Source organism: Phoca vitulina, unplaced genomic scaffold, assembly GCF_004348235.1.
Source record: "Phoca vitulina isolate PV1807 unplaced genomic scaffold, GSC_HSeal_1.0 scaffold99, whole genome shotgun sequence".
In the NCBI taxonomy this organism is placed as follows: Eukaryota; Metazoa; Chordata; class Mammalia; order Carnivora; family Phocidae; genus Phoca; species Phoca vitulina.
Window position 1 is genome coordinate 1244285 of NW_022589802.1, and position 14131 is coordinate 1258415.

Genomic DNA, 14131 nt, shown 5'->3' on the forward strand with positions numbered 1-14131 from the left:
GTGTTTAAATGGGAGAAGAGTTGATGAAGGGAGAACCCAATAAGCATCGTCATCTAACTTAGGGGTTGGCATATAGGAGAGGGATGATAGATTACCAGTGGGCAATAGTTAAAGGGAAACAGATTCTAACTCAACTGAAGAATGCATTTTCTGAAACTGGACCTGTCCACAGACAGAATGAGCTTGTACGGGACTGAGCTGGTCATTGCAAGTGTGTGATAAAGACTAGATGGCCATCTGTCTGCAATGATAATGAAGAGGAGGATGGACCCAAAAGAATAAAATATTCTTTATTAAGACCTGACTGGTCTAGAATTCCACACTTCCTTGCATGTATGATTTCTAGATTATGCTATTTTCTTCTCTTTATATTTGATACTTCTTAAAGTATTTATTTACTTTTGTAAATAATGGCTTTAGGGGCACCTGGGTGGCTCAGTCAGTTAAGCAACTGCCTTCGGCTCAGGTCATGATCCCAGGGTCCTGGGATGGAGCCCCACATCGGGCTCCCTGCTCGGAGGGGAGTTTCCTTCTCCCTCTGCCTCCTCCTCACCAGCTTGTGCTGTCTCTCTTGATCACTCTCTCTTTCTTTAAATAAATAAATAAATAAATAAATAAATAAATAAATAAATAAATAAAATCTTTAAAAAAAAAAAAGAGTGGCTTCAGGTAATAGGAGAAAATAAATTACACAGGCAAATACACCAAGTTATTACACTTAAAAAAAGGAAACCTTAACATTGACAGCATTGACACATCTAATACTTCAACATTTATTATAATTGTGTACATTAATCTGGATTAAGCAAATGTGATTAAAAAACTAGACAATTAAAAAGAAGCAAAAGTATAATGCAACCACCTCTTAAGTCTGCAGAATTCTGTGCCTTTTTAGACATGAAAGAGGCTGTTCTGAATAGAAATCAATACTGATCTTACAAGCTTTCTATCAATTTCTTGCATATTGATTCTAAAACCCCTTTAAAGGCAGAGTGTATCTTAAAGGTGGAGAAGTCAGCCTATCTTGGACCTCTTTATCCTGTACTCCATCAACTGGGCCTATACTGATTCAGGGTTGGCACCTCCCACACTAAGGAGCAGCCTTTTTTTCCCTTTTACTCATTTATTCAGCAGATACTGATACCTATGTATCAGTGCCTCCCATGTGCTGAGTTCCATGCTGTGAGCTATACTTGAGGAATACCAGCTCACATTTAGTGTTGGCACATGACATATTTTACCACTTTTCCCCTCCAGAGCAAATTTAATGCACATCTGTGCAAATAAATGGAGTGTTCCTCTCCGATCATTTGGTGGGAAGACAAATCCACCACCCAGTGTGCATAGGACTCACAAACTGGAGGGAGATGGAGACATTTTCTAATTAAATCAAGAGAAGAGACCCTCATTTTTCATCAGAAAAACTCTCAGGTTGTTCTTTCTCTCAAGGACCTTACACAGTGATGCTGGTCCCAAAGGCAGAGGAGCTTAGTCGAACCTGAGCAGAGTATCAGCTGACTGCATGGATGGGCCTGCAATCTGTTTAGACAGCCAACAGGTTTCTGTGTTCCAGGTACTTGGGACCCCAGTAGTTGCTGCTATCTTGGGACAGTCTGTAGCGAAAAATAAGTTACTGAAGGCCCTGGACTCAGATCAGCTAGCTTACTGGGGTTTCCCTGGGTTGACAAGCTCTTCTTTGGGAAGGTCTGTGAGTCAAATCTCTACCCAGCAGAGAAATCTGAGTTCAGAAGAGCATCTTAGTTCAGAATTGTTTTCATGGAAAGGGGAGGAGAGGGAAGGCGGTCAGTTGGCATTTGTGGTACTTTATAGGGAGACCTAGGATGCCCAGAGGAGAAGCATGATTTAATACTTTCATCTCTTTGTAAGAAGAGTATGCCTCAGGGGAGGCCTGAGGAGGGCAGTGTTACCTGGTAAAATGAGGTAACCTCCGCACAGTGCTTGGTATTGTGGTTACTGTTACTGAAGAGAACATGGGTTCTGGAGAGAGACAGCAATGATTCCACATAATGCAATGACCACCTTCTGAGCCTCAAGATCTTCATCTGTAAACTGGGGACAAGAATACCCTCTGCATACAATTGGTATAGGAATTAATGCCATCACTTTGTGATAATGCCTGATACGTAGTAAGGCCTTGAGAAATGTTAACTGCTTTTCTCCCCTTTTAATCCTGCTGGAGTCTATACACCCTAAAACCTACTTTAGAAGATTTTCCTGTAACTATTGGGAATTGAGGGCAAAGGTATTAATCAACTATCAAAATTCAGACACAGATGTTTCTTTGGTCGGTGGCCTCCTAAGAATCACATCCTATAGAATTTAAACTTAACTGTGTGACTTACTAATACATGCCCACATGCCTGCAGGAAAAAAAAAAACAACCACCTCAATTATAGTGAAAAGTGGGAAGGAGAAGATAATTAAAATCTGCTATATAATTCAATCAAAAGCAACTAACTACTTTTAAACGTGTATGGAAAGTTAAAATACAATCCAAATATTAGCCTATGCCAATCCCTAGCATTCAATGTCTGCAATTTACCCACCAGACATCATCAAGTCTTCAACCTGGCTCCTCAGAAGCTTTAGGGCATCTCCCGCTTTCAAGTCCCAAAGGTACACTTAGAATGTGGGTTTGCTCTCTGTCCCAAAAGTCAAGACACACTGAAACCCATGCTCCTGCTTATTGTACCAGGCCACCTAAACTCATCAGGAGGCCAACCTGTCTTAGGAAAGCTAAGATTAAATTCTTGTTCAATCCTTTTTTCTTGAGCCTGAAATAAGATCATGGACATAAAGTGCTTTCTAAGTTATAAAAAGCTACAAACACAAGTAATTATCATAGCATCATTAAGATACTCTACTGGATGTAAGCAGTTCAACTTGAGAGGGGCAAAAGCACGAAGAAATCAAATGGGGAGGGATAAAGTAAGGGAAGAGAAGCCAGCAACTTGGGGCAACTGGGGACAGCCAAACTTGTCCAGGAGTCATCAGCTTCTTCTCAGCCTGGAAGAACTAAAAGAAAATAGTAGTAGCTATGAGACTGGAAATACACACCCAATCCAATAATCAGTCAGAGGTTCTTGGGGTTGATGTTTCCAGGCATTAGGAGTAATAGTCCAGATTAATGTGTCTTCTAGAGAGAAGGCAGAACAGGCTTGTAGCTGGTGGAGAGCCTGACTGCTACCCATTCCCACTGCCTTCAAGGTAGATATTCTGCTCTGTGCTTCTAGCTGCCAAGACCTGGAAAGGTAGTGTCCTGGGGGCACCAGGCCCCATGCAGTTCAGACACTGGGGTCAATTCTGCTGGCTTTTAGCATGCAACACTGTCTTCAAGCAGTATTGACAATGTAGTCCAAAGGTGCCCAAGTAGCCCTTCCTGGTCAGGCCAGCCCCAGGATGGCACCACCCCCTCCCACACATGCCCCCTTATCCTGGCCCCCCACCTGTATCTTGTTTTATTGAACACCTTGGTTTTGCGTCCTGATCTGATGCTATACAAGCAATGGTGGAGGTGGTCCAAGGGAATGTAGCAAAGAGCCCTGGATTTGAATTCAAAGTCCTGGGTTAGATCCTGATTCTGTCATCCACTAGCTAGGTGTTTCCCCAGGCCCTTTTCCTTTTTAGGTCTTTATCTGCTTGTCCTCAAATGAGGCTAACAACACAGGCCTGGCCAGCATCCCAAGACAGCTGGAGGGCTCACCTGAGGTGGTACATGGAAGGTGTTTCTTGACAGGAAGAGACGATGACCCCTGCAACTTAGAAGTGTCTGTGGGGGAGCGTCTTTATCTGTGCTACCTAAAACTTCAAAGTCTCATAGGGCTTCCCTAAACATAAAGCTTAAGAGAGATAACAGTATCCTGGGTTGAGACTCAGGGGGAGACCAGGGCACATTTCTTCTCCCTATTAAGTTTCCTGGCTACTTGGCACCCACCTAGAAGAGCTTCTCATAGCATTTCCCACAATGGATGGTGTCACGGTGAATGAAGATCTGATCCAGGAGCTCACCCATTGGTTTACTGCAAATCCCGCACTGAAAGAGAAAGCAAGCTAGAGGTCAACATGCAAATGAAGCAACATAAATGGGTGGAGTGTGGAGGGTGCACCTGAGCAGACACTGAGCTGATGGCACATCCTGGACTTTGAAGCAGACAATAAAAAAGGGTTAGAAAACCGAGACAAACCTCAAACAAAAAAACTCACACAAACTACCAGGTAGGATGATCACATAGTAGTTAGGAGCCCAGGTTTCAGAAATGGGCCTGGGTTTGAGCCCTAAGTCCACTACTTATTAGCTGGGTGAGCTTGGGCAAGTTACTGAGGCTCTCTGAGCCTCTATTTCTTCATATATAAAACAGGCACAGTGGCAGGTTACCATGAGGATATAGTGAGGTAGTCCACATAGGGTATTCAACCTGGGGTCATACACAAAGTAAGTCATTGCTGTTATAGGAGGGCTGTGGGACTTTAGTTGTGATGTTTAAGGTCCAAAGAAGGTGATATGAAAATCTAATAAAAGGGAAGGCTATTACAGGAGTGTAGCTCTGCTTTCCTCATGACTCTTATACCTGTCACTCTAGTGGACACCTAAAGGACAAGAGTGGCCAGCTATCTGCAGCAGGCCTTCCTGCAGACAGTCTTGAATAAGAGAAGTCATGAGTCCCCAGGTGTCTGGGTCTCCAATGATTTCCAAGCCTGCCCTGGGCTAAGCCTTCTGCTCATTCAGCTCCCAGTCCTGCCAAGCCTCTGACATGGAGCACAATCACACAGAGATCAAGCCTTCTTTACACTCTGATCCATGAGGCTCCCTAACTCTGGACCATGTTAGCAGCACCACCCTTCTTCCTTACCTTAAAGCAGTAGTCATGGCAGCAGATGCCAAGATGCTCTAGAGTAATCTTTGGACAGTCTCTGATCTCCTGGTTGCAGTAAGTACAGATCCTTCCACTTGTTCTGTGAGATGAAAAACAAGAACTTGGCAGTCAGGCTGACATGCAGACTACTGATGTGATGCAGTCAGACCTTCTGGTTTGACACAGCCAGGCCTAGATGCCCAGATTCTCAGCCTGCCATCTTTTTCTGTAGTGTGCAATTGGTTGCATATCCTTGGGCTGGACTGGGTCTCAGCCCACTGTAGACCCTCATGATATTTCCAGAAATTGGTCATGTAGCTTCACCCTACTTGCAAATCATATGAGGACCACAAGACCTCCTGGTATGATTCTTATTCCAGGCAGCTTGCCTCTCCCTGACCCTTTGCCTAGCATATTGGGGGTACTACCCCCCTCTAGAACAGGAAGACCCATGTCTTCTTCTACAGGAGACATACCCTTGCATGCCCTACCTGGCCCCCTGTCTTGATGACCCTTCTCTTCATGCCTGGGACCAGTAAACCTTGCCTCTCAGACCCTACACTCCAAGGACCATCACAAAGACAGTATGGCTGTAGAACCTACTGGGACCTCATGTTGAAGTTCTAGATTCTAACTTCTAGGGTGAGTATCTCCCCACTTTGAGGATCCCTGCCTTTGTTCCTGAGAGTCATCCCTGCTTTTCCTCCTCAGAGAGAACCTGCTGAAAGTGCCGTCCTGCCCTGATCCTTCAGGTGTAAATTGTGAGTGCTTTCTTCCAGAGATTTGAGTATGCTTTTGACAGGAACTAGGGGTGGTGCTACCAACCTGAAGCCACATAGTCTCCTCCCTTCAAGGGCTCAGAATTACTGTGAGCATCTCAGGTTTGGTCCCTCCATCATGCTGATGGCCCAGGGCTCAGTCTCTCGACAGTGTTGCTAAAGACTCCTGCCTTCATCAAAGCCCTGTTCCCCCCTCCCCCATGTATTTTACCATCACCAGTTTCAGCTCACAGTTAGTCAGATAATACAGTAGAAACATCTCTGACCTAGGAGTAGTCAGGGACCCGGGGTTTAGTCCTGGCTCTGCCACTAACTCATTGTGTAACATAAGACATATTATTTATTCTTTCCAGGCTTGTTTCCTCCACTGTGACCTGAGTGAACTCCATCTCTAAGACTCCTTTCTCTTCTGTTTCAAGAATTTTAAAATAGGACTTCTTTATCATTAAGACCATTCTGTGACCACTGTCATGTAGTGACAGCTTTTGAAACTGCTGAATGGTAGCCTCATTCAATTCAAATGAATGGCTCTCTCTGGCTTCTTGATGATCGCAACCCACTTTTCTTAACTTTCCATCCACCACTGTCTTTTGTAGTTTAGTTTTTTTTTTTCCTTTCTGGTCATATGTGCAGGTTTATTAAGTGATCATTTACATTCTAATCCCAAGGCCTCTCCTGCTGACATGAGCTCCCTGGGCTTTCAGACACCACCATTTCCCTTCTTAGCAGCCCTTTGAGTTTGCCTTCTGGTCTTAGCTGGGTTCAAAGGTTGCCACAACTGTAACATCCCAATAAGGGAAGCATCACCCAAGTAGTGGTGTGACAGATCTGCAAGTGGATCAGAAGCAGCCAAGCATAAGACAAAAGCAAATGGACTTTGTGTGGAAATGTCCCTCAGCTGTTTCTTCTCTGTAGACCTGAGAGCTCCCTGGTAAGATTGTAGACTTACCTCTTAGAGTACAAAGAGCTGTCACATGCAGGTTTCTTCTCCATGTCACATGAGTCCTCAGTGCATCTAATACTGCAGAGAGTGCGATGGGGAAGAGGAGGGCAGAAGATGGAAGCAAGATGACTACCACGGTCATGAGTGGAAATGCTTTGCTAATATTATTAACCTTGTGGCCATAAGCTGAGACACGATTCTGCATGACCCACCATCATCTGTTATGCTGAGTGGCAGGGGAAGCTTTGAACTTCATGCCAGAGAGGCATAATTCTCTTGGAGAAGAGCCCTTCCAATGGGGGGCAAAGAATACCTGCCATGCTGAGGAAGATAAGATTCACTGATCAGTAGGATGGGATCAGGGCTTTTCTCCCCACATACATGTCTGCGTTACAATGTGACAGTCACCAGGAGCCCACACAGCAGAAATCAGACATTAGGAATGGGAACAAATAAAAGAAGGAAACATTCTAACATATTACCTGTGCTTGAGTTACAGGGGGGATTGAGGTGAAGTTTTTTTTAAATTTTTGTATCTTCATTTTTCAGTAGTATGACTTTTGATAATGAATACAAATGGTTAAAAAAATAAAATCCTATTGCCAGGAAAATGTGACTAGCTACAAGCCATGGGACACACGTTAGTGCTACTGACCAGGTTCTATTTTTTTTTCTGAGCATTAAGTTTATTTCTAATACTAGACTGTACAATCCTCCAATAAAGAAACTCGACTGCTTTTTTCTAAGATATAACATCTTAACTGAATGTAAAATTCAATTTTAAAATACATTTAATTGTCAGACTGTGTAAGAATTAAACTTAACAGAATGGTGGGAATGGGAGGAGAAAAACCAGGAGATAGAGTACAATCAAGTGACACTCATAGACATAAATGCTAGGTGGCAAGGACAGCTCCCTGAAAAAAAAAAAAAAAAAAAAAGGCATAGAGACGGAAAATAGATCAGTGGTGGCCAGGGGCTATGGCTGGTGGTGTGGGGGGTTGCTAATGGGTATGGGGTTTCCTTTTGGAGTGGTGAAAAAGTTCTGGAATTGGATGGTGGTGATGGTTGCAAACATGGTGAATGTACTAAACATCACTGAATTATATACTTTAAAGAGTGAATTTTATGATATGTGAGTTGTATCTCAATAAAGTTATTGACAAAAACCACCCTAAGGAATTACAGATGAAGAAACTAAGGCTCAGGAAGACTGAACATCAAAAATGACCCAACCAATGGGGTCAAGCTGGGGCTTGAACTTGACACCTATGGTCATTATTCCACAGTACCAGTGAAAGCTGGTTCAGAATCCCCAGAGGCCCAATCCTGAAGTAAGGCCAGGGTGTTCCTCTCTGTTACTAAAATCCTCATCCTAGCAGTGAGATGATGTGTCATAAAAAAACATTCCCAGAGGAATGCTGTCTCGGTGCGCATTACTTTTTAACTGAGGTGGCATGAAGGTATCTTTCCACGTGGCATCACAAAGCAACCAGATGAAGATGATGACTGAAAAGTTATGCATATATCAGGATCTGCAGTCAAACGTGTGTTCAATGTGTGCCTGTGCTCGGAAACATGATGGAATTAACTAGGTAAAAAGTCCCTAAGGGCCTTGTCAGCTCTGTAAAGAGCAATGCTCTCAGAATTTTACTAAAGAAAGCTTGTCTACCAACAAACAAAGCTAGGCAGGAAGGGATGGCACTGGAAGTGGGGTGTAGGATGAATTAATAGAGGGGGAACACAAAAGCACTGACTTAGGTAGAACAGCTTGAAATTCATAAATCATGTCTGTGGGCAATTACATCATTCACCCATTCAATAAATGATTATACAGAAACAACTCTGGGCCAAGCCCCAGACGAGGTACCGGAGATCCAGGATCATGGAAGGTTCTGGGACGTGCTCTTACCTGCTGTAGCATGAAGACACTGGCCTCCCGGAGGATACCTCACTAGCATTCATGTATTCCTTCACAAAGAGAATCCCTTTGCTGTGGAAGGAGCACAGTAGAACAGAAAGAGGTATACTGAAATATTCCAGGGGACTGGGCCTGGCCCAAAGGAGGGCTCCAGGGCTAGGAGGGTTCCCACATGGTTTGAAGGAAGTAAAGGAACTCATGGTAAATCCCGGGAGTAGAAGTGCTGATGGGCTCTAGCTACCGCCAGGCAAGGAAAATGGCAAACAGGAGCTGCTGCCCACTGAGCACACCGTGGACTGGGCTGAAATTGAAGCCTGCTACGTGCAGATCTGAGAACCCTAGAAAAAGGCTCCCTGGAGCCAATGTCAATATGCTTTCCTTCTTCACGCAGATCTCTACGCTATGGGAGGCTTGTCCCCCACCTCCCCAGACTCCAGTACAGTGAACTTTCCATCCTCTCTGACTGCCTTTTCTTTCCCTTTTATCTGGCCCAGGATAGCCTCCAAGCTGCAGACATAGACTGTTGGTCCTTGCCGCTCTGTGTGAATCTCCACCAACAATCTCATCTCTCCCTTCTCAGTCCTAGATAGGTCCCTGGCAACACTGGAAGTCTGCCTCATGTTGGGCTCACCATGGCCCTGAATTTGGCCTTTATCAACCTGGCTTGATGTTGTCAGAGGGCCCTCTGATTTCCCTGCCCCCCCCCACCTCCTCAGCCTCCTGCAGGTGAAGCAGTGGGTGTGCACCTCCCCTACAAAGAGTAATGGGAGAGAGACAGACATGGGCCCTGGCCTCAGTGGGCTTTCTCTGGCCTTCCCACACACGTTCCTCAAAAGATATTATTACGGATGGCACAGCACCAGGAAGTACCACCTCAGCTTCTCACTGGGGATATGCTAAGACTGCCCAGGCCTACAGACAGGACTTTATGTTGGGGAGGTTTGGGCTACACTATGTGGCCCGTTGACCAATGGGATGCTGGGAGTTGGGGGTGGTACTAGAGCTAACATCAGGGAAGTGACATGGGATAAAAACCAAGTCCTTCAGCTCTAGGGAGGATATAGCCCAGAGAACACTTCCCAGGTTGTCTCCTCTTACCTGATTGAACTGGAGTCCAATTCACTCGGGGAGGCTGGGATGTAAACATGAGGTTGCTCAGTAGAGGCGGTAACAGTGACCACACAACTCGAGGGGTTTGTCACTCTGAAGGAAGTAAAGGGAGGGGTGAGTGTGTAAACATTGAGAGCTGACATCTTCCGGCAACAACAGGGTTTGGGGAGCCTACTCTTGAGACTGCCACTTCAGGGAGTTTAAAAATATGCCAATGCTTGTAAACAACCCATGCAGATCACTGAGCTTGTGTTCTACAAGGTTCTTGAGATCAGTGGGTGGAACCACTTACTTTACAGATAAGAAAACCCAGGTGAAGTGACCAGGTAACACTGTGAGTCAGTGGTAAGACTTTAATTTTAGAGCATCCTTCCCCACTACAGCCAAAGGCCTTGGCCTGTGACTCACTTGGTCTGAGGAGAGCATGGGGGCTACCAGGGCCTTGACAGACACAGTCCAGCTCACCTCCTTGCTGGATGGGACAGCCCCTTCCTAGGATCAACTCTACCCCCTCATCCTCCAGAGAACTCTCTGGAGAAAAGAACACCAAGGGAGAGAGGAACAAATAAATTTAGGCAGCACCAAAGAAGAGACTTGGATGCACCTCGTTTTGGAAGGCATTTGACATGAGCAGAGGCAAGAAACTGACACGTATGACAGTTTTTCTGAATATCCACCACTTGGCTGCACACACAGCCGTTGGCCTGGAATCTGACCTCCTAGCTGGCTCACAAGTTTTTTCTCTGACCAGGCCCTTACTTGCTCTCACTCTGCCCGCTGTAGGTCAGGGCATGCTGTTGGGCACCACCACTGCCCCCCCCATTGTGTGCCATCCACTTTACATATACCTACTCTCCAGTGGCCTTGGGACAGCTCTATGGGCACATACTGTCCTGGGCTGAATTTGGCTTCTTTCCAACATGTTGCTGCTCAGACCAACCTCTGAATGTGGCTGCCTCCACCTGGCCCGGGCTCTGGGGCATCACTCCCTTGCTAGAGAATCCAGGGCCCAAGAACACAACTAGTTTAAGAGTGGGGAGGGGGGAAAACAATCATGATCTTGCATTTGCCTAGCTCCCCAGTCTCATCTTCTCAAACTTTGTCATATATACCTGAATCTCTAGGCATACTGACTGACTTTCTCATATCTTTGCACATAACACCACCTTCTCCTCTGGGAAGCCCTTCTGGAGTACCTGCTCTCTCACCCGAGGCTGGGTGAAGTACCCTGTTTCCATGTGCCCAGTCATCCTGTGCCTATTCCTATGTCACCTTATGATATAGGAGTGAACCATGGAAACTGGAGGAGATGGACTAGCTGGGAGGGGAGGCCCCACGGGAACCTGGAAAGACAGATGATAGGGGATAAAATACAAAGCCAGAGAGTGAGAAGAAAATGACTGCAAGAGGAAGGAACAACTAGCAAGCGTCTGGCATCCTGGCCCACACCCAGCACAAGAGTTGAAAGGACAGTAGAACTGAGGGGGCAAGGTAAGAAAATATCCCATGGGGATCCTTCTAGGACTGCAACGTGAGCAATGACAGACATCCACCAGGAGGGCTCCTATCCCTGGTCAGGTAACATCCCATCTCCCTCCCATAGCCTACTCCTTCTAGTCTACAAGATCCAGCCCTGGCCCTGCCCACCTGGTCTCCTTCCCCCTCCTCACCTCACTTCCTACCCTTCAACCACAGAGCCCTTCTTTCAATCTCTTCTCCTCAACTCCCTCTCCCATCTTGGTCTTTGTACATGCTGCCCACTTGTGTCTTCCCAGGTTCTCTTCCAGTCTGGCGCCTCCTTGTGCTTCAGGTTTCAACTGCACTGTCCCCTTCTTCGCAGAAAAGCTTTCCCTGAACATCCTAGCTACAATACCCCCTGTCCTGGCCTCTCTCCATTAGAGGACCCAGTTTCCTTCTTTTCTGGGCTTATCACAAATGGAGAGGCAACAGATACAGCACAGTGATAAGTAGTACAGGCTCTGGACTCTGCTTTCTAGTCCCTGTTAGGCCACTACCTGGCTGAATGACTATTGGCAAGCTATTCAACCTTCCTCTGCTTCCATTTCTGTTCTATAGATCTGAGATAATAATAGTACCCCCCCATATGGTTGGTGTGAGAATCAAGTGAGTACACACAAAGCACAAGAACAGTGCCTGCACATTTTTAGTACACAGCAAATGCTAGTGGTTATCATTACGGTATTATTGCTATAGTGTTTATTCATTGGTGCACCATGTGCTCCCTGAGGGTGAGCGGGCAGGGCCCTTGCCTTCTTGTTCAATGTGTATGTGGCTCACAGGAGATACTTATATACTGTCTCTAGGCCCATAGCTCTTGGTTATTTCTAAACTCATGGCCACCTTGGGGAAAGATCTCCAGAGAGCAAAGGGACCACCCAAATGCTGCCATGCAAGGCCACCCTGGCTGGCAGTGGTGGCAGTGGAAGAGTTCATCCAACATCATTTATCTCCGGGGAGCTCCCATCCACACCAGGACACATCTTCCTCAGAGACCTTCCATCTCCGTTAATGGCAAAGGCATTCCATATCCTCTCCTGACCCAGGTTTTCATGCTCCAAAGGGCTGCCAGAAAATATAATACTCTGTGCACTTTCTCTGTTCCAGGCTTGGTCTAACAGACTGGATGCTATAGCTCCAAACTGAAGCCCATGAAGACCTACCCCTGGGGCATTCATTGCTGGTCACCTTCCCACTACCTCCTAGCCACTCACACCTGCAGAGAGTAACAGATTTGCCTAACATGTTACGGTTTGTTCTGCATGGTGGCCCATCAAAAAAACCTGGGCTGTAGCAGGGGCCCAGCACAGCATAACCCTTACCTGCTGGCCTGGGTGTTCAGTTCCACAAGCTGCTCAGGTCTTCTGGGGCTGCTCTGTGGCTCTGGGGTCCTGGGGGCTGCAGGCTGCTGGGAGGGTACAGCTGGGTCTCCCTGGCCACCTCTCAGGGCCGTGGGCTTCTCCTGCAAGGTCTCTCCCACCTTGGCAGCCACATTCTTCTCTTCAGAACCAGCCAAGGTGCTGAGGAAGAATAAATATCCTTATGGAGCAAGTGCTTTGGGACCAGTCCTTCTTTACCCACTGCCTGCTGATGTCACCTCCTGTGGCCATAGTGGGCTCCTCTTCCAGAAGATGGGGAAGAGAAGAGCCCAGCATGGCCCCCACCACACGGAGACCAGTCTTTCTCGTCTTTGGGAGAATCCCAGTACCACTGCTCCTCTCCCACTTGACAAAGACTCTGAGAACACATGATGACTTCAATGAGGTTTTAAAAGACAGTCTTCTAGCTGGAAACAAACAGTGGCATTCCTGTCCCCGTCCTCCCACTGCCATCTTTCTTTTCTCCAAGCCTTCTCAGTCCCAGTCTGTCTGTCCTGCCTAAAAAGCCTCAAGCCATCTGGTTTTCTCCCCAGGCCCTGGTGCTCAGAAGACTTAAGAACACAGGCAGCCCCGCAGGGGCCCAGCTCTCTCAGAAGGAGCTTCTCCCCTAGGCTCCCCTGGCGGGCTGGGTGAGGGTGACAAAAGGGAAACAGTACCATTATGCTCACTAATTTTCAAAGAGGCTGGTGACCCCACAGTGGGTCACCAACCCCCAAAGACTCCCAGCCAGACCAGAAATGTGTGACTCGGCCCATTTGTGATCCTCGCGCGCCATCTAGTGGATGGTGCGGGACAAGACTGCAGCTTAAACCATGCCAAGATCCATCTTGCCCAAGGCAGCCATTTTCCTTATTGATGGTCACCTTTCCCAGCTGCACTGTGGTCGGAGCTCTTGGCTGCAGGAAATGGCGGTACACGCGGATGCACACATGCTGAAATGTGTAGGAGCTCAGCACACGCACAAGCAGGCACATACGTATTGTTGTGGCAGCTTTATTTTCACAGTTAGGAGTATTTGTCCTTTATTGCTAAGTAATCACAGCTATTATTACGAGGCAATCGCATTTTCATCCCCTTTTTACAGATGAACAATCTGGGGTGAGGGTCCCTTTGCAGCTCATAAATAGAAATCAAAGGGTGCCTGGGTGGCTCAGTGGGTTAAGCATCTGCTTTCTGCTCAGATCATGATCCCAGGGTCCTGGGATCAAGCCCCGTGTCAGGCTCCTTGCTCAGCGAGGAGTCTGCTTCTCCCTCTCCCTCTGCCTACCACTCCCCCTCCTTGTATTCTCTCTCTCTCTGTCTGTCAAATAAAATCTTTTAAAAAAAATGGCAATCAAGATAGAACTTCGGTTCCCTCCCGGGGTTCAGTCTGACCATATAGCCAGCTCTACACTTCCATCACTAAGTGGAGATGGAACTGGGGTGGAAGCAGAGCAAGAGTTCATTACTTCAACGTCCCAAACAAACAAACAAACAAACAAACAAACAAAAAGGCCCTTCTCAACCTCAGTTTCCTCCCCCACAACAGCCAAACATTATGAAAGAGCTGTCTACACTCACTCTTGTGACTTCTTCATTCCTTTTTCCTTGTCAACTTTCCCCTGAAG

The 14131-nt window shown here is 46.6% G+C and overlaps 1 protein-coding gene across 1 annotated transcript in view; it reads right to left on the bottom strand.

The window, feature by feature from the left end:
- Window positions 1-1047: 1047 nt before the first annotated feature.
- ZNF185 (zinc finger protein 185 with LIM domain) overlaps window positions 1048-14131 on the bottom strand; it is a 73718-nt gene continuing 60634 nt past the window's right edge. Inside the window, exons 16-22 of the mRNA XM_032397480.1 lie at window positions 12468-12665; window positions 9616-9720; window positions 8509-8589; window positions 6603-6674; window positions 4872-4974; window positions 3956-4054; window positions 1048-3036 (exon numbers count right to left, since the gene is read on the bottom strand). Coding sequence (XP_032253371.1) covers window positions 3956-4054; window positions 4872-4974; window positions 6603-6674; window positions 8509-8589; window positions 9616-9720; window positions 12468-12665 — 658 coding nt within the window. The 3' untranslated portion in view covers window positions 1048-3036. The remainder of the gene's footprint in view (window positions 3037-3955; window positions 4055-4871; window positions 4975-6602; window positions 6675-8508; window positions 8590-9615; window positions 9721-12467; window positions 12666-14131) is intronic.